The sequence below is a fragment of the Haemorhous mexicanus genome, chromosome 6 (genome assembly GCF_027477595.1).
Source record: "Haemorhous mexicanus isolate bHaeMex1 chromosome 6, bHaeMex1.pri, whole genome shotgun sequence".
NCBI classification, from domain to species: Eukaryota; Metazoa; Chordata; class Aves; order Passeriformes; family Fringillidae; genus Haemorhous; species Haemorhous mexicanus.
This window is the reverse complement of record NC_082346.1, coordinates 56428825-56450466: the sequence shown is the minus strand read 5'-3', so window position 1 is coordinate 56450466 and position 21642 is coordinate 56428825. Positions and strand designations below refer to the sequence as shown.

General features: G+C 37.1%; 1 protein-coding gene across 5 annotated transcripts in view; it reads left to right on the top strand.

Moving 5' to 3' along the window:
- The window catches only part of PPP1R13B (protein phosphatase 1 regulatory subunit 13B), a 69641-nt gene that overhangs the window by 44749 nt on the left and 3250 nt on the right, over nucleotides 1-21642 (top strand). For 2 of the 5 annotated variants that reach the window (XM_059850419.1, XM_059850421.1), the window contains 12 exons: nucleotides 6330-6431; nucleotides 7454-7628; nucleotides 8005-8201; nucleotides 9936-10100; nucleotides 10927-11107; nucleotides 12810-12965; nucleotides 15730-15899; nucleotides 16738-17239; nucleotides 17779-18545; nucleotides 20099-20236; nucleotides 20313-20446; nucleotides 21170-21336. In XM_059850419.1, coding sequence (XP_059706402.1) covers nucleotides 6330-6431; nucleotides 7454-7628; nucleotides 8005-8201; nucleotides 9936-10100; nucleotides 10927-11107; nucleotides 12810-12965; nucleotides 15730-15899; nucleotides 16738-17239; nucleotides 17779-18545; nucleotides 20099-20236; nucleotides 20313-20446; nucleotides 21170-21336 — 2854 coding nt within the window. Of the gene's footprint in view, nucleotides 1-2672; nucleotides 2695-6329; nucleotides 6432-7453; nucleotides 7629-8004; nucleotides 8202-9935; nucleotides 10101-10926; nucleotides 11108-12809; nucleotides 12966-15729; nucleotides 15900-16737; nucleotides 17240-17778; nucleotides 18546-20098; nucleotides 20237-20312; nucleotides 20447-21169; nucleotides 21337-21642 lie in introns of those variants that run through there. The other 3 variants (XM_059850422.1, XM_059850418.1, XM_059850417.1) reach the window with 3 other exon arrangements.

Genomic DNA, 21642 nt, shown 5'->3' with positions numbered 1-21642 from the left:
CTGTTTGTCATGTAGCTCTGTAGATTTCCAGGGTTTGACAGCTCTGCAAAGGTAAATCCCTCATAAGGAGCTAAGTATTTCCTCCTGTGCCCTAGGAAGTAAGAGCAACTTAAAACTGCGGTGGATTATGGAAGGGTGAGTCTTTCACTGTGTGCAGTAAAACCTAAGTATTTACTGTGCATTTCCATGTAGCCATTTGAAACCTTCCAGGAACAACTTAGAGCATCTTTCTCACCTGTGCTGTGCTCTCCTGTTAGGGTGGAGATGACGTTTTCTTTCTGTCATGGCAGAATTGTATGTCTCCTCAATAAAGCCCACATGGGGGATGTAAATTTTTTCACGAGCTCAAAGTTGTTGCTTCTTGGAATTTTTCTCTCTCTTGCAGTTTCTGCCTCTAATAGTATTGTGGTTTTGGTTTGGTAATGGGTGTGTGTCCCCACCCCCTCAGTCTTTGGTATGCTAGTATGTACCCCATTTGGGTAAAGAGTGTTTCTTTCACATTTTTTTCCTTGAGGATATGGTTACCTTTACTATCACAAGAAGGAAGGTATGGAGAACTTCAGAGAAGTCCTTTTGGTTTGGTTTTGTTGTGGTTTTTTTGGTTTGGTTTTTATTGGCTTTTGCTATAAAGGTCACTTGGCCAAAATCTTCCTTATCTGTTTAACAGTTTTAGAGCGGCAGCCCATGTAAAGAATAAACAGTGGAGCTGGGCTGCATATGGGGTATCTGCTGCTTTATCTTCAGTAGCTGCTCTGTATTGACTTTTTAATAAACTGGTTGAATACTGACAGAATGACAATATTGGTTTAATAAAGATGGTTGAAAGTAGTGCAACACAGGCAAAAACTTTCTGGGTCACCATTTTGATGGGCAAAGCCAGAACCAGCTCTTCTGGGCTCCACAGTAGAAGCTAAGGCACAGACTTTTTAAACTTTGTGTGCTGATTGTTCACATTTTAAGTGACATTGACCTTGGCAGTTGGTGGTTTAACCTCAGATTAATTTCTGACTGTGACAAGAGAGGAACAGAATGGTGGAACAAAGTAGAAGAAGAGAAGTACTAAATGAGGGAGAAAGGATAGAGGTGATGGGGGGGAATGATAGGAAGAAGACTAGAAAATATGGGAGAGTTTATAGAACATGATTGAGTGTACAAGAATATGCACAGGAGAAGGTGGAGCTTGGCCAGTTTCAGGAAGCTTGAGTTACTTGAACCTGTGGTTCCTCATGCAGGGTTTTGGGAAGGGAACTTCAGAAGATTGTGTGGGAGATGGGTGTGAACTAAAAAGAAGGAATAAATAGATAAGGGATGTTAATGACATGGTGGTTCTTGCAAACCTAGAAAAAGATCCGAGGAGATAGTATGCAGGAAATGATTAGTAAGTTCTTGTATTACTCTGCTTTTCTTTTTCAATTAGTTGGTTATATTATGCTTTACTGGCTGCTTTAGTGGCTGGGTGTTGCTGAACCAAAGCATGAGACCACCAGTCCTTATAGTGGCCTGTAAAGATTTTGAATATTTGGTTTTTCCTTTAAAGCTCTTTTGAAATCATAACAGTCTCAGGTGTGTATTTAGTGTATGTTTTATTATTATTTTCAAAGTAACTGTTCTTACTAGTGCAAATTTAGAAAATTAACAGAAATAAGTATCTTCATGGGTTAAGAGTGGAAGCAAAAAAACTGCATAAAATCAGACCACATCCCAATTATCATCTTTTAAAAAATAATCTATTCAAAAGCTTGGTCTCATGGGGTTTTTATTTTAATATTGACATAATTAGATTCCTCTTAAAAGAGAGTTTTCTGTTCTGAGTAGAGGCAAAAAAACACGGGAATCTGCCCTTATTGCTTCCATCCCTTGACTACAGTACATCCTGCTTGTAAAAGAAATATTTTAAGTTCAGGTGCAATTTTTCATTGTGAGTTGCCAATGAGTAAGCAATTCATAATAGTCCAGAAGTATGTAGACTGAGGAGTTTGTGATATTAAACAGCAGAGAAAGGAAGGAGGAATAAGAAAATAAATTTTTAGTGTGACAAGACTAATGTGTAGAAATAAATATTAAAGGAGGTTTGTTTCCGTAATTAAATGCCTAAGTTATGATTTGTTTTGAGGCTGCTTGTAAACTGGTTCCCAAACTGTTTAATTACTATTGTACTATTCATCTCACCTGTCTCAAAAATATTAATCATCAAATGGTAAAATATTAGCTTGTAGTAGGAGGGTGATGTCAGAAGCTGAAACTCGAGTTCATTACAAATGCTATCTTTCATCATGCCCTTTCAAAGTACATGTTAAATCACATAAGTATAATTTTTTTAAGATCCCCGTCAATATTAAGAAATTGGTGAATATAGGTGTAAATTATTCTTGCCTATGTGAGACATACACAATACTTCCTAATAATGTGCCTAATAATGCAGTGTTTGCTCTATGGCATTTAATTTAGGAGTTCATCCCTGTGTAAATGCTGCTGTGAATCAATGAAAAGAAATTTACAATTCAGCAAAACTGTCTGCTTTGATGTATCACCATGTAGCAAATGCATCTGTGGAATCTGGAGGAGTAGGTATTTGTAGTGGCTTTTTAGTACCTCCTTCAGAATTCATTTCTGTAAGAGATCTGGTTCCCTTGCTGCAGGAGAAAGGAGGAGATCTGGACCTTAAATGTGATAGGCTCATATTTGTTATGAGAGGTGAGTGTCTTGACTTCGTGGATGGAATTGTTAATAACTGCTAGGAGCAGCACAAACGTAAGAATCTGAGAAACCAGCAGCCTCATTAAAGGGCTGAAAGCACAGAGCGGTCTTTGCCTGGCGTAGCCTGGGGTTCTGGAAGAAGGACTGAGACTGGCTTTTTCTCTGTGGTGGTGTTTGCATACACATTATTACAAGCAGACTCAACTAATATGAAGTGCTCTGAACTAATCAGTTTAACTAGATCTTGACAAGAGAAGAATTCAGTGTTTTTCATGCTGTTTCAAAAATGAAACTGTGCTGATTTGGAGACCTGAAGCCGGCGACAGTGTATCTGAAAATAATTGATTTGATGTTGAAGAGGACTTCTGCTCACTCTGTTTGATGCTTTTGCCATGTGGATGAAGAGAAGAAAACTGCGAGTGAAGTTACAGGTTCAAGGCTGTGTTTCCTCAGCTGTCTACTTTTTTTTCCCTAAATATAGTGTAGCTCTTGAAGTGAAAGGGATACGTATTGGTATTCAGTGAGGTGAAGATTAAAGGATTTCTCATAGGGTGTTTGTATTTAAATGGTTAATTATCACTGTTTCCCATGTTCTTGTGCTTTGCCATTTATAGAAGGTTTTTAGACATTAGACTTTCTAAATGGAACAATTTACAGTAGTTAATAGCTTCTTCAAGGAGATGCTAATATCTGCATTAATCTTATAATTAATCTTCTATATTTTACATGATACAAAATAATACAGCACTTTTGCCAGGCATTATGAGAGAGACTTCCAAATATGCCTTTTTAGAGCAGTAAAAATTCTGAGCTCTTGGATTAAACTGGGTTGGGGTTTTTTGTTAGTTTTTGGTGCTTTTACAAACCAGTTTCTTACTGTCATTGTACTTTCCAGGTTACATGATCCATTTAGAAAATATTTAAGTTTCATGTGGTGAAATGGCTTTTTTACTTTGAAGTGCTCACAATCCCTATACAGATGTCACTTTTGGAGTCTGGATATATTTTTAACAAGATCACTTAGTGGAATAAAACTTTTCTGTGTTTCTTGGACAGTATTATACTCAAAATTTCTACTGGAATGAGCTACAATGAGCTATCAATTTTTTTAACTTCAACTGGTAATTAAAGCAGAAAGAAAGGAGGCATTGGGAAAACTATGCATTGTCTGATGCACATTGCATATTTCTGAAGAAGCACATATGTGTATTGAGAAAATACTATTAATTCACATACACTCCCCTTTTAACTTTTAAAATCAGTGATCCAGGGAAGCCATCATACCATTCTGAGCCCCTGGTAAGAATTGCCTGCAGAGCCCAGCAGAAGCAGATGCAGAAGTTTGTTTTTCTTGCAGTTGGTCATGCCAACTGAAGTCAGCAGAGCCTGAAGGTGTTTTGGGAGCAGCATCTGGTTTTCTGTTTTGTTTTCTTTTCTCAAGTTAAGCACATTTTGGTTTGTGAATGGCACTTGGAGAAGCTTCCTTACTTTCTTTGCCAATTAGTGCCTTTCAGTCAGTAATTAATAATGAAGTGTCTCTCTCGGTGGCCACAAGTGAATACAAGTTACTTGCCCTGAAAGAATATTGGGGAGGACTCTTCTCTGCATAAGTCATGCTAATAAAAAAAGTACACACTAGTAAGTTCTAATTTTTCCTTGTGTTGAAATAGAAAATTATTATCTTGAGTGGACTTCACTTCTCTTAATTACTGCTCTACTCTAAAAATTGTTTCATTAGTGTTGACTAGTAAGAGGGATTTCAGTTGTTATTTCCAGTAAGCATTATAATTTCACTTCATAACTTACTCTATGGGAAATGTTCAAACAGGGACAATAACCTTATCTAAGCATTTTAGCTGACATGTCTATATCATGTGTCCAAGATGGAGCAGCTTAAAAGTTAGTGAACCAAATCTGGCTCATTTTCATAATTAGTGTTTGTCTTATTTGAAGAATTATATGCAGCAACAGAAATATTAATTCAGGTAGGAAAAAATAATTCAGTTACTTTATAACAAATTTTTAATTTCCTAAATGAAGCTTAAAGAAACAGTTCTGTATTGTGCATTGGTTGGAGAATTGATACTTATGTAGGAGTTTGATGTAGAAATATGAAAAAAAGCCATTCCAAGTGCCTGAGATAATGTGGTCTCAAAAAGGAGTTTCTGAGAGTAAAGTACAAGTACTGCAGGCTACACATGCTTTGTGTCAGTAGGGTGGACCCAGAAAAGCAGAGCAGGTAAATCAGTTTTCCTGTGGGGTCAGGTGAGATCAGATCCATAATTTGGGGCGTTGTTTTGGTTTGGGGTTTTTTTTCTGTATATCTGTAAATTGTTCAAACCCTGTTTCATTTTATAAGCATTTAAAACAGTATTATTTGTCAATATATCCAAAATATTTAATTACCTTTTCTTTTTCGGCAGTGTTGACTGTGTTGTGGGTAGCAAGTGATGTAGTTTTTGTTTGGTTTATTAATAGTGTAGTCATGTAATTTGGTGAAAAAATTACGTTGTTTACTGAATTATTAGAGTAGTCCAGCTTTTAATTGATCCAATAAATTACTGAATTATGTGTAAATACTTTGAAACAGATGTTGGGCTATTCTGAATGTTGCAGCATAATTTTTCAAAGACTGATATTTTCTTTTTGTGGAAATTCTGAAGTTGTGGTTAAACCCTGCAATTCTAAGGTTATGAGTTTTGGTTTTCTGAATAGCAAATGTCAGCTTCTGGAATTTTTCTTGAAACATTTCACTCTCTTTCTTGAGGTTACATACAAAAAGTGTGGTTGAAGTAATTAGGTCTATAAATGTAAATCGTATTTGTTGATAGAATTATAGATATATTGAAACAATGCATTCATATTTTAAAACATGAAATTGGGTCACACACATGGTATGAATTTTAAAGAATTTTCATCATTTGTGTCTCCATCCTAATTTTCTAGCTTCTGTTAGTTTTGAAATGCAAAAGGAGTGAGCCTTGCTAATACTTTGCATTTCATAATAGTCCACTTACTTATCTGAAGGGAATCAGCTTTACTTTTCACTTGTACAGACTGTTTTTCACAGATCCTTACCCTGAATGAGCCCAATATATGAGAATTTTCACCATCTTTGAATGTGATCTTAAGTGACCCTTTACCTAAGGGTTCTCCTGTGGTCTTGTCCTGTGCTAGATCAATAATGTGAACCAGCAGTTTAAGCTGCCAAGGCAGTTATGCTGAAAATATTAGGAAAGGAAAGCAGCTTCAGATTCTCCTACTGCCTAAAATCCTGCTTGCATATGTGTTATCATGTGTGCCTTACCAGGACTGCGTGCCAGTGCTACCAAACATCTGAGGAGTTAAATGTACGATAAGGGCTCTTTTTTCTCCTCTTGTTTGTTTTGTCTCTTAGTGTTCTTATCTCCTTCCACTTTCCCACTTTTTGCATTCTTTGCTCCTCTGCGTGGTCTGTGTCCCTCCTTTCTGCTCTGATGTTCCTCACTCTTTCACAGGTACCCATCATTACTCTTTTTCTGAGGGCTTGGGAGGAGCCTTTAACCTTCCTCTGATGAGTGGGGATTTAGGTTGTCAGGTCAGAATGCCTGGATGCACATCAACACATTCATGGAACATTTTCTGTTCTGCAGGTTGGGAATCCACGTGTTGAGCTCACTCTTTCTGAACTGCAAGATATGGCTGCCCGACAACAGCAACAGATTGAAAATCAACAGCAAATGTTGGTTGCTAAGGTAATAATTATATACAGACCATTTTTTTTCAATATATGCAAGCATAAGTTTTGTGGATAGAGAAAAACACACTAAGTCATTTCAGTTAAGCTCAAGAAATTGTTTGAGAAATGCATCATTTTACCAGAATAATCTTAGCCTAGGCAGTGCACAGTCTTTTGGCATAAATACTGCTAGAACAACCTATGTAACATGTCTTTATAAAAATGTTGCTAGGATATGTTCATCTCTGTGGCCCCCTTCATGATATGTGGCAGAACAGGCTTGACTCTGTGCTCATCTTTAGTGGCTTATTCAGTAGAGTAGTAGTGGGGTGGGGTGAGAATATGCCAAATTCATAAAAAATGTATGTATTGCATTTCCATGTCTCAGAGACAGAAGAATCTAAGTATGTTTGCAGAGTGGGGAGGGGGTTTAATGGTTTTGACATTGTTGTTTGAAGTATTATACAGCGTGCCTTTGATGCTTGGAATACCTAAGAGTCAACCTACTGATTCTGTTGTTCTTTCTTGATGGAAATAATACTAAAAAAATATTTTTCCTTGTGCACCCAGTAGAAGAATTATTATTTAGAATTGGAACATTTTCTTACGGCAGTTCATCTTGCTTAAAATGGTCTGTTGGACATACTTCGTCTCTTTGGGAAGCTGGGTAACAGCACTGGAAATTTATTTTGCCAACAGCAAGAAAACTGTTAATAGTGGCAGAAAACAAATGCCAGAGGAAGCATCACAGATGTATTTAGATGAGTGTTCAGACTAGGGCTGTATTCGCATATCTATGCAAATATGTTATCTTTTGTCTAAAAAAAATCTTGAATCTCTGCTCTAAAACAGATTTGTTAATTGATGTTAAAGAGTTTTTTCTGGGGCTGGTATATATTGCAATGAAATACAACATTTTCTGATTTGTGGAAGTAGAAAACCTGATCAAAATTAGAGGGTTTTCTAAGCTAATGGTTTAGGGTTTTTTTTAAATAAATGGGTAACAGATTTCTCTTGTTTAAAACCTCCTTTTGTTAGGAGCAACGTTTGCGTTACCTGAAGCAGCAAGAACGTCGCCAGCAGCAATCTGTTTCTGAGAGTGAAAAGCTCCAAAAACTTAAAGAACGTGTTGAAACCCAAGAGACAAAGCTGAAAAAAATCCGTGCCATGAGAGGACAAGTGGACTACAGCAAGATGATGAATGGCAATTTGTGTATGTGGAATTCTTAATTTATTTACTGTTCGCTGCATGACTAACAAATAATCCTATGTTTTAAGTCATTCTAGCATTGGAGCAGGTTTTTAGGTACAACGTTTTTTGTTTTATGGAGGTTCTGTGTTTCCATGACATTTGTATGCAACAGAACTTTTTGTTAGTGTTGTACAGTCAAACATAATGTCAGAATAAGTCTATTCTCTAACCATTAGGAAAGCTTGTGACTGTTAGCAAATTTGCAATATGAATATTTTATATGTATTTTAGATGTAGAGCTAGTATGGTGTGTTTGCTAGTACTTGCAGAATTAAAAAAATTGACAACTTCTGGTTTATTTAATTGGTTTTTGTTATTTTTATCTTGTTAATTTTAGCAACTGAAATTGAGCATATAAGTGCCATGTTCCAGGAAAAGCAGCAGGAACTGCAGGCTGCAGTGTTAAAAGTGGATCAACTCACTCAGCAACTGGAGGATTTAAGGAAAGGGAAACTGAATGGGTTTCAGTCTTACAATGGACAAATGACAGGGCCTGCAGCAGTAGAATTAAAAAAGTTGTATCAAGAGCTACAGGTAAGTGACAAAAACATGCTATTAGAATTACAACTGTGGATTTTAAAAGTTTTATTACTGCTCTTATGGGTGGCAGTTTGGTTCTCTGACACCTTATAAAAGTAGTGTATTGGAATGCTGTTAATATGTGAGGTTGTAGTTGGCATACAGCCTTTTTTTTCAGAAAAAACTTCATTAGCATGAAAAACTATTTTGTTTCTTATACACATAGTGATAAAAAGTGTGCAGATGTTTTGAAGGGACTTTCTCAGGCCCTAATACTGAAATACTGAAAGTCTACATAATTTATTATTTATTTTAATCTCTCACAAAAAATTTTTGTGAAACTTAATTTTGGTACTTTTCTATTTTACACTGATCTGGGTATAGCAAGCTCACTTACATATCATCTTAACTTGGAGACATGACTGTAATTTAAAAAGTGTATTGTAAAAATATACCTGTATTGTCTGGTGTGAATAAACAAAATACATAGGAATTAAATAGCACGTTTTAATAGAGTAATTAAAAATACAAGCTGCACTACATTCCCTGCACTAGATAGGGCAACATAGTTGTAGTATATTCATACAATGTTCCCTGCATCAATATTGTATATCTCCTGCAAGAAGATTGTTATTTCTAGAGTGTAGCTCTCACACAAGTAGTTAAGTGTCTAGTTTACATTGAAATTTTGTCAAATTGTGTGCTAATGTATCAGGATTTTGGGGCTTTTTTATTTACTCGTGCTTTATTGTGACCAAGCTAACAGCTCTAATATATTTCATATTTTAAAATTAATTTAAATATAAAAATTAGTCTCATTTATTTAGATGAGCAAATACAGCAGAACTCAATCAATCCTGTTTTCATGCATTAGGAATAAGTGTCCTTTTTTTCCTCTTTTTACCCCTTCCCCCTTTGTACAAGGCATATCTGCCTTTGAATGTTTCTAAGTGCAAAGATGCTCAATAGATGAAGATATCTCTCTTGTGCTTTGCAATGATCCCATATGTGTTTATCAAGACTTAAATTTGCCTCAGGTGTTTTTTGCTTGTAACATGACCATGAAAATAAGAACACTGAGACAATGTCTGAGTTATTGAAGGTGTGAAAAAATGCCAACAGCAAAGCAAGAGAAGTAATTATAAAGAGTGTCATGGTTGATTTAAACCATAAAAGTAATCCACCTCATAATGTACTGGAAAACTGCTGTGAAGGTTTCAGTTTAATCCCCATGCAGTGAGGAAAATCTGTGCAGAGCCCCTGCACAAGCAGTTCAGTTAACACCCCTTCCAGACATCACAAAGTCTCGTGTGGATCTGGAAACAGAATCAATAGCATAATTTCTGTTACAAGTTTTGTGTCGCTTAGTTTTCCCAATAGACAAACTGTCTTGGGTAAGCATAACTTTAAACAAACATTTTCTGTGATTTAGTTCTTCACAGTAGAATTTTCTGAAATGTCTTTCTGCCTAATTCCACAATCCATTTTCTATAAATGGGATGCAGTCTGTATGTATTTAATAGGCATCCACTAGGTTTTTTTAGGATATGTTTTCACTGTTTTCTTCTAAGAGTTGTTCATGATTGCACATGCTAACTTGACAGGATGTGTGGAACTGTAGAGACACCAGAACAAGTTGTTGATCCAAATTCCTTTGGGTTTTTTTAACACTGCATTACAAACCATCTTGCCGAGAGACAGAATGAGAACTGTTCTAACAAGTGGGGTTGGTTTTTTTTGCTTTTGAAGATCCGTAACAGGCTTAACCAGGAGCAGAACTCCAAGCTCCAGCAGCAGAAAGAGCTCCTGAACAAACGCAATATGGAGGTGGCCATGATGGACAAGAGAATCAACGAGCTGCGCGAACGACTGTACAAGAAAAAAGTTGAGGCACGTCAAAAAGAAAACATTCCTGTAAGATAAACTGTTAAAAGGGCCACACTTCAGTTTATCAAGGGCCTATAAAAACTACGTAGAATCTCCCTTTTCCCACTCAAGTAATAAAGTTACCAGTGATAAAAGTAGCAAGTCTCTTAAAACTGTTTTAAGGTTTCTCATAGGTATCCAAAAACTGTAAGACAGAATATGTTTCCTTTTATTTTTCTTAATGGCACAGACAGTACTATATTAAAAGTCAGAAAAGGTTATATTTTTGGGAAGGAAATTATGACTATGTGCTTAAAAGCATTTTAAAAGCATTAAAAGCGCATGTTTAAAAGCATGAATGCATTCAAAAATTGAGTTTTATAAAATGCTTACCTTCCAGTATGGAAAATGGATAAAAATATAAACAGTTTGATAAAGTTAGGCTTAATGGTTGTCTGGAGCTTCAGAAAGATTTTAAGAGATGAATTCTGCATTTCCATATGTATGACTAGCTGGAGGTATTGCTTTAAAAAAACCCAACACAAACATATTTGATCATTTAAGAACTCATTTTAGACCATTTGCTTGAGAAAGGCACAGTGAAAGAGACCTTACAGAGATACCTGTATCTACAAGAGATCTATGTGCTGTGACTAAGAAATTTAACTTTTGAGGTAGTGATTTTAAAGAACAAAATTTGTGCTTTCTACCATAGTTGTTTTTTCTCTTTTTTGTAGAAGTGTAGAGTATGATAACTTAAGTTGTCCTAGCTAGAGTGCATGGTTCTAGATAACTAAGTTTAGACCTCCCTGTTCATGCAGAAAGGCCTGGATTAAATGGACATTCACGTGTCAATTTGTCTGATCATTTTCAGTTGAATCGAATTAATGGAACTTCATCACCCCAGTCATCCCTGAGTGCTTCAGGAAGGGTGGCAGCAGTAGGACCTTACATCCAAGTTCCAAGTGCTGGCACTTATGCTGTACCAGTAGATCCAGTTAAGCCACAGTCTCTCACCATTGCTCCCAATTCAACACATGGAAGATCAAAATCTGGTAAGTACTTGTGTGATGTTTATTAATACATGTGGTTTGAAAAGGGGCAATAAAGAAAAGGAGTAATTTTAAGACACCCAGTGTTGGCATAATTGGTGTAGGGGAGGAGGCAAGTTTCAGGATTGTTAATAGTGTTCCATGAATTGGACATCAATGGCATTTTTGCTTCTTTGCATGAATTTTTCTTAGGAAATTGAGTGTTTTCTTTGAAATTTTACTGTCTGGTACATCCGTAAAAGGGGAATGTTTTCTTCACAGATTCTATGTTGTGTCTTTAATAGCTTTTTCAATTAGTTTGTGTGTTTCAATATAATAATAAAATCAATTTTGTGGAAAACTGTATTATAAATAACTATTTACACTATGTTGCTTTTTGTCAAGTAAAACAAAGCTAATGAGTAAATAATAAGAATAATATTTTTCAGAAGGAGACTAAATAGGAAAACAGAATAAAACTATGAGAGGTTTTTGCTCCATCTGGAATGTGGGCATTTGTGGTCTTTGAAGCATTTCTGAAATGAAATAACCACAACATTGATGATGTTTACTTGTTTCTGCCCTATTTAGTGAAGAAGCTGCCCCTCCAGAGCTCTCCAGAACTTTGTGTCTGAAATTGGCTCCCATGTCTCCCACCATTAATAATTCCATCTAAAATTTTCAAATAAAATTATTTAATTTGTGTTGGAGGCTGAAGGAAGCAGGTCATATTTGTGCCTTAAGTTCTCAATTCCAGCTAATCTCACCTGTTTGTTGGTACCTTAGAAAAATCATAATTCTTAAGAAATTATAAGCTAGGAAAATATACATAATACAAATAAAAATGCATGATTCCATTGGTCTAACCGTAGGACTTATTTTACCTGGTCTCCTAGGAGAGATCAAAAAGGGATAAGGAATGACTAGGAGACAAAAGCTGTTGCAATATTCACATACATTCAAGGACTTAAAACTGACTATTCCAGCAAAATTCGCTTCATGATTTCCAGATGGGGGGGAAGAGATGGGAGAATACAATCTGAACATCTCTGTAGGAAAAAATGTCAGAAATGCCCCCCCCCCCCCCAAAAAAAAAGCACCCCAAGGTCAGAAAGTAAAACTGGCCAAACAGGACTTAAAAAAAAGACTCCAATATTTCCCATTGATATTAGTGATTTAGCAATACCTTTATCAGCTAAAAGTATGCAAATTCTGTGCAAACCCCATCACTGTGTTTTATGGAAAAGTCTCAAGAAGATGGAATGACTTAATTGTGGGGGTGAAGGTACAGATTTGCAACAGTTTGGTTTTCAGATCCGTGGATCCTTCTTCCACATATGGAAAAGGACAGTTCCTAACTTTAAAGTTTACCAACTAAAAACCACAATTTTGTAATATCAGCCTCCCAAAATATATATATTCACTTCTAGACCTACCTCGGGACTTTTAATATTATAAAAGTAATTATTCTGCCTTAGGACTGACTTTGTATTTATTATTTTGAAGATAGTTGAGTGAAGTTCTGTAAAATAGATTTATGTAAGGAGAAGCATACATGCTCTCAGGAAGAAAAGAAATTGAGAATTTATTTCAACTGTCATGCTTTTATTTCTCATTATCTGAGTGTTCCTGTTCTAATGTTCTCCATTGTCATTGTTATAATTTTTCCACCACTTTTTTTCTTTCTTTTTCTGTGTAACTGGATCTGCCTTGGTGCGTCCGGTAGAGACAGACTGTGGGTGTGTGAAAAAATCTCCAGACACCTGGAAGGTTTCTGATTTAGACATAATAGTGGATCCTATTCTGTCACCTCCCACTTCTCTTCAGTCTGCTGTTCACAATGTCATCCGCCTGGCACCTACTCTGTTTGACACCCAGCACTGTGAGTCCTTAGAAGATCTCTGGCTAGCTAAGAACTCAGTTTTTAATATGGTCATCTGAGCTCTTGCACACAGATGCATATTAAACAGCATCTTTAGAACTTGTGTTGTGGTCTGGCGTGTAGATGATGCTGTTGAAATGTAAATTGGTTGAGAAGTTGCTTTGCATCTTTAAAGGAAACAGATTTGCAGCAAATTCATCCCAGGAGTACTGGAGTAGTGTACCAGGCATGAGTTTTCTTCTCTGAAAAACCTCAACATTTTCTCAATGTTAGAAATTTCTGGCAATCACTAAAGCATTTTAGTATATTTTGGATTGGATAGATGCATAAAATACATCTTGAGTTACTTAATGCAATTGAATTACTTAATTTGAGGCTTAGTTCGAGTTACTTTGTGGGCAACCTCAAGTTTCCGTGTTGCACTGACCCCAGAGTTAGGATAAAAGTTCACCCTGCCCAGAGTCTTGCTGCCTTCCATTGGACTTAGAGCATGCTTCAATTGCTGTAGTAAGTAACCTGGATCCAGACCTACAGGATGCATTTTTAGGGAGAAAATGCACAAAACCTTTTGTGTCTGTGTCTTATTTCTGTAAATGCCCACGTCTGCTGTCTTATTTCTGTAAATGCCAATGGCCTGGTGAGAGCTGAAATGCACTGGGTGCTACGTTTACAGGCACAGGCAAGAGGGTGCATTTGGAGGGGTAGTTGGAGCCAGTTGGCTGTGGGGTGGCTCAGAGCAGGAGGGTGTTGGCATCAGATCCCCCTAGACCAGGTTGCTCAAAGCCTCATCCAGCCTAGCCTTGAACACCACCTTGAGGGATAGGACATCCACAACTTCTCTGGATTGTGCCACTGACTCCCTACTCTCACAGTATAGGTCAGGGAGAGGAGAGAAAGTCTGAATTTACTTCCAGTCTGTTAACTCAGAATCTGGGGATAAACATGCTGCTTACAATAAATTTCTGTGTATGTGTCTTTCTAATAGAAAAGTGTTGAATTTGCAGGTAAGATGTTTAAATGTGTCATGTCTTTTGCTGTTGTTTCTGTAAGTGCTTTCCTCATAACTAACTTACAGATCCAGATGCTTTCATGTTTAGCATGAATCAATTATAACACCTTTCGCTGATCTTCAAAACAAAGGCTTTACTGAACTGTAACCTTATTGGAGGTATAGAATGTCTTGTGTATTTTGTACAGTAAGGATTAATTCAGTGCCTAGTTGAAAAGTTTGCCATTATTTAGGGCCCAAGTGTTTAGACACCTTTTTGGTCTCACTCTTGATAACCAGATGGTTAGAAACAATAACAAACAAAATTCACAGCATTTTCAGCTTGTGGATAATGCCAGTATTAAAGCTGGGCCTCATTACTTTACTTCCTGGCAGCTTGCAAGTGTGAAAAGTGATTTCTGGACTATATACTGTATTATCAGAGTAAAAATATGCAAGTGTTAATCCTGTTTTGAGAGATACTCAACAAAGAGGGTAAGGCTTGTGAATAGAAAGTAGAGTGGTGATGGAAAATTCACTCTCATTAGAATGTTCCTATGCAGCTTATTTTGAGACTATCTGCTATACTAGACAGAGAATTCTAGAAATAGTCCTGCTGATTCTATTTTCCAGAGGCTTAGAACTGAAATAGGAAACTTAGCCTCTAAATACCTGATTTTCATTTGATACTGTATTACTGTGGGGTCCAGAAATCTCACTGAATCTCCACAAATGCACAATCCCCTTCCATTTTAGCTCCTATCCCATTGTAAAGTCAGTTATGTGTTACACATCACCTTTACACATTTAAGTGCTCCACTACAACAATTACAAGCCATAGGGATGGAGGAATGATCTCCAGTCTCCTTACAGGAAGATATGCCTGAAGTTTAATCTATTAAAGACAAATCAAATCCTTAGGATCTAACATAAGGTTTATCTAGTTACTATAAACTGTATATAAATTATTAGGCTACTTAAACTCTTTTGCTTTCTTAGAGAACTGAAACTAAATAGTCTCACACAGTTAATAAAGTAACATCAATGCATCTAGGACTTCATTAAGGATTTGTTGCTTCAGTTTATGTGCAGCTATGCATGATTTTTTGCATATGGTGAAGATAAAAGCCCATGACTTGTGTCTTCATGCTGTGAGTTAAAGTTGTCAGCTAACTTTATAAATTTATTTAATATTAAATCTCTGGGGCAATTCTAATCAGGTGAGTATGCTGAGGAAAAACAAAAGGTGAGTTAACCACTGCTTCCAGCAAAGGAATGTGTGCTTTTGTTCCACCCTGCTGTTGAAGGGAGTTTTTACATCCTGTTTTGGGTGAATGAATCTGGTAACCATAGTTTGAATTTGGAGTAAGTCCACTCAGGGCTTACATAGACTTAACATTTACTGTAGCTTGACTTTGCCTCTGGATAGTATCCAAAGAATTGTGTTGATGAAGTGTTTCTGTGCAGATTGTTACTCTGAATTTGTTTGCTTTCTAATAGCAGAATATGCAACACTCAAGGCAAAATTTTGATCATGTTTTTTCTATAGAAATTTTCCGTGCAATTTGAATGTTAAAGGGTCGTGAACAGCACATTCTATGCAGTGATTTGGCTTTCATATTGATTTCTGAATCAAATATTAATAATGATTGATCTCACTTCTAGACTAAAACTAATCCCACTGTAATCTAAGCAATTTTATTTCACATGTTGTTTTGCTTGTTTGCAAGGCTAGTATGGATTATCTTAAATCTAGTATTTTTGTCTCTTTTCAAGCTAATGATGGAAATTGGCCGATACTTAAACAGAGCTCAGCCCCTGTGGTAAAACCCCCTCAGATCTCCAACACAGACTGGAAAGAATCAAGCATGGATACTGCTTTAAAACAAGGAACTATATCCAGCCAGCCTTTGCCAACTTCAGTATTAGGAAGTACTGATAAGCTGGTGGGTTTCATCTGTGATATATTTATAGATCTGCTTTGCTGAAATTATGGACCTTTGGCTTTCATAGCTGAACTTACTTCAATTAGATACACATTCCATTTCCCTTCTGCTGTTTGTTTAAAAAGTCATAAAGAAAATTATATTTTTTCTGTTCCTTCCTGTTCTTATCACATTAAAATGTGTGGGTTTCTTTCAACTTCAGTACTTTGTATTCCTTCCTGTTCTTTTACATATCTAGTCTCCCCTTTTCCCTCTTTGCTTCTCCTAATCCTCTCCCCACTCCTTCATGTTTTTCTAATTAATATCTTTATTAGGTTTTTTTCTTTGTATAGATTATTACTTTTTCAGTGTACTCTTTTTCTCAAAAACCTCACAAAAGAAGTCATTAAATCCATCCTTCAGTGAGACTACTAGCCGTATCTATCTTTGCTGTTGTGATAGTACTTTATGAATTCTTTAAGACTATAATCTTTAAAGAATAAGGACTTGGTCTTTAAGTTGGTTTGGTAAACTCTGACAGTATGTGTTGTCAAGATCAACTAGACCCTGAAATCTGGAACCTAGAACAAGTTAATCAGGCTTTGCATGTATGCAAATAGTTTTAAATTTATATGAATGTGTTACAGCCAAAAGTGCCTTTCAACAGTGGCCTTTGTCTGAGGTATGATGAGATCCTCACATAAACTCGGGTAGAATCATATCTAGTACACAAATTGTTTATGTTGACTCCTTTTCTGTCCCACAAGATTGCTAGTATGGTATGTTGAAAAAGGAATGTTCTTGCTCAGAAGTACTTTATTTAATTAAATGGTATATACTAATTATTGTTCTTACACAGGGTCTAGACCTGGGGAAGGTGCCACCAACAGTTCCTGGTGTAAGCAAGCAGCTGCCTCAGAACTATGGGACCTATCCAAGCCCAGTTCCCTTAGGAACAGGTTCTACAAACTCTCTAGAAAGAAGGAAGGATGGCAGCCTGCCCAGACCTGGCACCAGTATAGCAAATCGGCAGAGGCCGGTTCCGCTCCCACCGCCCAGCAACGTGCACCAGCCCAGCTCCTCTCAGCAGATCCAGCAGAGAATTTCTGTCCCTCCCAGCCCCACGTATCAACCCTCTGGTCCCCCCTTGTTCCCAGGAGGAGAGGGCAGGCCAGAACTGCCTTTGACTGTGGCAATCAGACCTTTTCTCGCTGATAAAGGATCCAGACCTCAGTCTCCCAGAAAAGGGCCACAGACAGTGAACTCCAGTTCCATCTACTCAGTGTATCTTCAGCAAGCAACACCACCAAAGAATTACCAACAAGCTGTGTACAATACTTTAAATAAGTCAGTAAAAGCAGGTAGAATATATTTTTGCTTTTTACTTTTTTTTTCTTTGAAAAACATTAAGATCTACTTGTTTGGCTTAGTTGACTTCCCATATCAGTTTGGAAAACTTGTCTAAATCTGTGAGAAAAGTAATTTTTGTGTATGCAGCATAGCAGAAAAATCATTCAATATATTTTTGAGGTTATCAATAAGTATGCATTGATTTACCTTTTATTTTAAAACAACATGCAATTGGAACAATATAGCCTGGATACTTTATCAATACTTTGATAAATAAGTTGAAAAAACAGTGTCTAGATAAGAGAGTTTTGCTTCTCTTACTGTTTCCTCGTGAAAGAGGAAAAACATTCCAGATGCTCCTTGTAGCTTATAATTGTAAGCATCAGCATCACCAGCAGGTAAGTATTTATTTCTGCTTTGACAGCCCCCAGAACAATATTTTTTTTCTTTCTGTATCAGTGTCAAACAAGTAGCAATAATTTTTTTATAAATATTTTATGATGTAATTTAAGAACAGCTCTTCACTGTTTTCCATCTTTCTTTTCTTCAGTTTATGGAAAGCCTGTATTACAGTCTGGTTCAACCTCTCCCTCACCCTTGCCATTCCTTCATGGCTCTTTGCCTGCCCAGTCTCCCTCACAGCCACAATCTCAGCCTCAGACTGAGGTCACTGAAAAAGATCAAGAGCTGGAAAATGCTCCACCACCCAGTGAAAACAGCAATGTGGAAAACATTCCCCGTCCTCTCAGTCCTACTAAGCTCACCCCTATTGTGCACTCGCCCCTACGGTATCAGAGTGATGCTGACCTCGAGGCTCTGAGGAGAAAATTGGCCAATGCTCCGAGGCCGTTAAAGAAACGCAGCTCCATCACCGAGCCAGAGGGCCCGAGTGGACCAAATATACAAAAATTATTGTACCAGCGCTTTAATACCCTGGCTGGAGGGATAGAAAGTGCTCCTTTTTATCAGCCAAGCAATCCACAGGACTTCATAGGCAACTTAGCTGACGTTGATAACGGGAACGCCAGCACCAATGGCAATATTGAAGAACCAATCCCCGTGCAACCTACGGTTCCTGTCCCTGATGAACCACCCCCTTCGTCAGATGCCAATGACAATGAGTTACCTTCTCCTGCTACCGAGGAGTTGATAAGCACTGAAACCACAAATCAAACACCTGAGACAACTGAAGACAACAACAACAACCTTTCTATAGTTCCTTCTACTGAGCAGTCACCCAGTCCCTCGCCAGAGGTCAGTTCTCCAGTAGAAGATGAAGCTCCTTTGCCACCTGCTCTTCCTCCTCCACTTCCTCCAGTAAGTAACAAAGCAAAAGAACAACTTCGTGAACTACAGAATTAGCTTTGTGCTTAAGCATACTGGAACATGCTAAGCTTGTGCTCAGTGGTATCTTTGCACTTGAAGTCTCATGATATTAAAAGGAAAGAAAACCAGGGGAGTTCCAGGGAGAATTCTGATGGATTAGTTTAGAGTCTTTACTACTCTTACTGCTTAATAAGGAAAGTATGCAAACAGGTAACAGGAGGTTGTGTATGTGTTTCTCAACTTCTTGGAGGTTCTTGTTGTAGAACTAATTCTGGAATTGGCGATTCCATTATTTATTTTTTTTTTATTTGTTCAGACCTTCAATTATAGCTTACCATTAGTTTCATACAAATAGTTAGGTCAGTGGGAAGCTTTTTAATTTGCAGACAAGCTGAAATAGCTTTTCTGGGGAAACTGCACTCCTTTTCCCCTCTCAGAGGAGATGGAACAGGACTAACTTCAGCAACAGCACAGCTGGCTTGTGATAGCAGAAATGTTTTTCTAATGGGCTTGTCACATACTTTGAATTGCTTTCAAAGTCCATCCCTCAGCTGCACTAAAATCTTTTAAATACTTGCCATTACCAAAATCTACCACATTGGGGAATTGAAAAGTACAGGAAAAAAAAGGATTTTATTCTTTGTTTTTGTGATATCACTCACTCTTTGAAAACAAGCTTCATCCTCACTTTTAGATTCAGGTAGGAACCTTGCATTCTTCTGAGAATTTGACTGCAGTATGCATATGGCTTTGTATGGTTTTCCATGAGCATAAGGGCCAGGAGACTTCTGGGAGAATGGAATATGCTAGCAACTAATATTATTCGTAATGTGAAGGGTTTATTTTCCAAACTGAAATAGCCATCCTATATAGGACCTTAAGTGAAAACAGATCCTACAGACCTAGAGACTAAAAGCATTCTATAAAAGCAGTAGTTAATAATAGATTATTTTTTCCACAGCAAGTGACAAGGACACATGTAAGAGATACAGAATATTCTCAAAACACATTTAAGTGTGCTTCAGATCTTGAAAATGCTGCTTCTGATAACACCTGCTAGAATGTCACATAAAATAGCTTCCTGTTCTGTACTTTTCGTTCCTACAACAAAACTCCCAACTTGCCAGGTCTGACCTACAATAGAGACTCCTGCTAATTCAAGGCATTGATTCCTCCAAGTACAGACTCTGGCTTAATTGTGTGGTACTTTCCAGGCTAAGCAAAAGTTTTCAGTGTCTTAGATAATCCACGAGTAATATGCATAGCTAGATACAATTAAGATGATGATGCTTAAAACACTGACTTAAGTACTTCATGCCTTGTACTCACTATCTTTAATTAGAAGCTTTGAAACTATATTGGCTTGCTTTTTCATTTTTATCTGCATAACATGTAGTAATGTATCAAGCCTTTTATTTAGAGACTTAAATAGAAATGATTTCATAGCTCTAAATATCATTTAAGGAAGACGAGATTCATAAATGAATCATTTTTTCTACTTCTACACCCTGAAATGATGCCTTCCAACCTTCATCTTTACTCAGACAAAACGTACCAACTTGAAGAAACCCAACTCAGAAAGAACAGGTCATGGTTTGAGAGTGAAGTTCAATCCCTTGGCTCTCCTCCTAGATGCTTCTTTGGAGGGTGAATTTGATCTGGTACAACGAATCATATATGAGGTAAGCTTTTAAACAATGGCAACCCTATGCAGTATTCAGGAAAAAGAAGTGCTAAATTATTTTATGTTTTCAACAGGTTGATGATCCCAGTAAACCAAATGATGAAGGCATTACACCTTTGCATAATGCAGTGTGTGCTGGTCATCATCACATTGTGAAGTTCCTACTTGATTTTGGTGTAAATGTAAATGCAGCAGATAGTGATGGCTGGTAAGTGTCAAGATTTTTAACCTAGTATCTGGGAGAAGCACCGTTTAGATACACATTCAAAATTTAATTGAAACCTGTTCTGGGAACAATTTCCTTCCTCTTTATCCCCATGAAATGAGTACTCTCTAAGCTGTAGGTAGAGATGAATTCAAATGCAGGGTTACAGCGTGTTCAGCTCCCAAGCAAGCACACTTAAACCATAAATTAGATTACAGTTTGTCATAATTAGTGGTAGAGTTGCATTTCTTGTTCAGATGCTGAAATAATTAAACTAAAAATAACAAATGACAAAAGTTATTTTGCTTAAGTTTCTTCATCATAGATACCACTACAGATGTTGGTGTTCTTGAAGAATCTCACTTTACAGGTAGCTGTAGCATTCCTGAAGTCTTTTTGGCGGGCAGGGGAGTGTGAATCCCCAACTTTGTTTTACCTTTCAGGCTTCCTTGTATTGGAAAATACCCTTTCACACCCATCAGCTTTGTAAGCTGTGAAAATTATTAGTTTTGCTATCATCTGTTTCATAATGCTTGGCTTTACTGGAGTCAGGCAAATCCTGAAATCCACCCTAGCTGCTTGACAGGTTTTAGACAATGCATACACATACCATAAACATAAAGAAAAATTTCCTTTTAAAACAGACAGGCTGTAAATGGCAAGATGAAAGTTAGGATTCATGGAAACTTCCTTTTTCACATGTACATTTTTTTTGCTTTATTTCAGGACACCCTTGCATTGTGCAGCTTCTTGTAATAGTGTTCATCTCTGTAAACTACTGGTTGAATCTGGGGCAGCTATTTTTGCTTCAACTATAAGTGATATAGAAACTGCTGCAGACAAGTGTGAGGAGATGGAAGAAGGTTATATTCAGTGTTCCCAGTTTTTGTATGGTAAGCTGTGACACCAACTCTTTTCCTAAGATTCATCCTGATTTGTCCCTCTGATCTGTGTGAAACATCTGCTTAGGCCCCAGATCAGATGATATGGCCCATCACGTCCCTGTGCTTTCAAAGTGCTAAATCCAGCATCACCTTTTTACTGTGATGTTGGTCTTAGTCCTTCTGGGCTTTGAATTACTTCACAGGCTCCTTCAAATGTTAAGATTTTTAAAGTTTTAATTTGGCTTCATTTCAAGGAAATTCTTCTGTGGGGAGGTTTTGACCATAACAGTGAGTTGTCAAGTATTTTGACAGAGA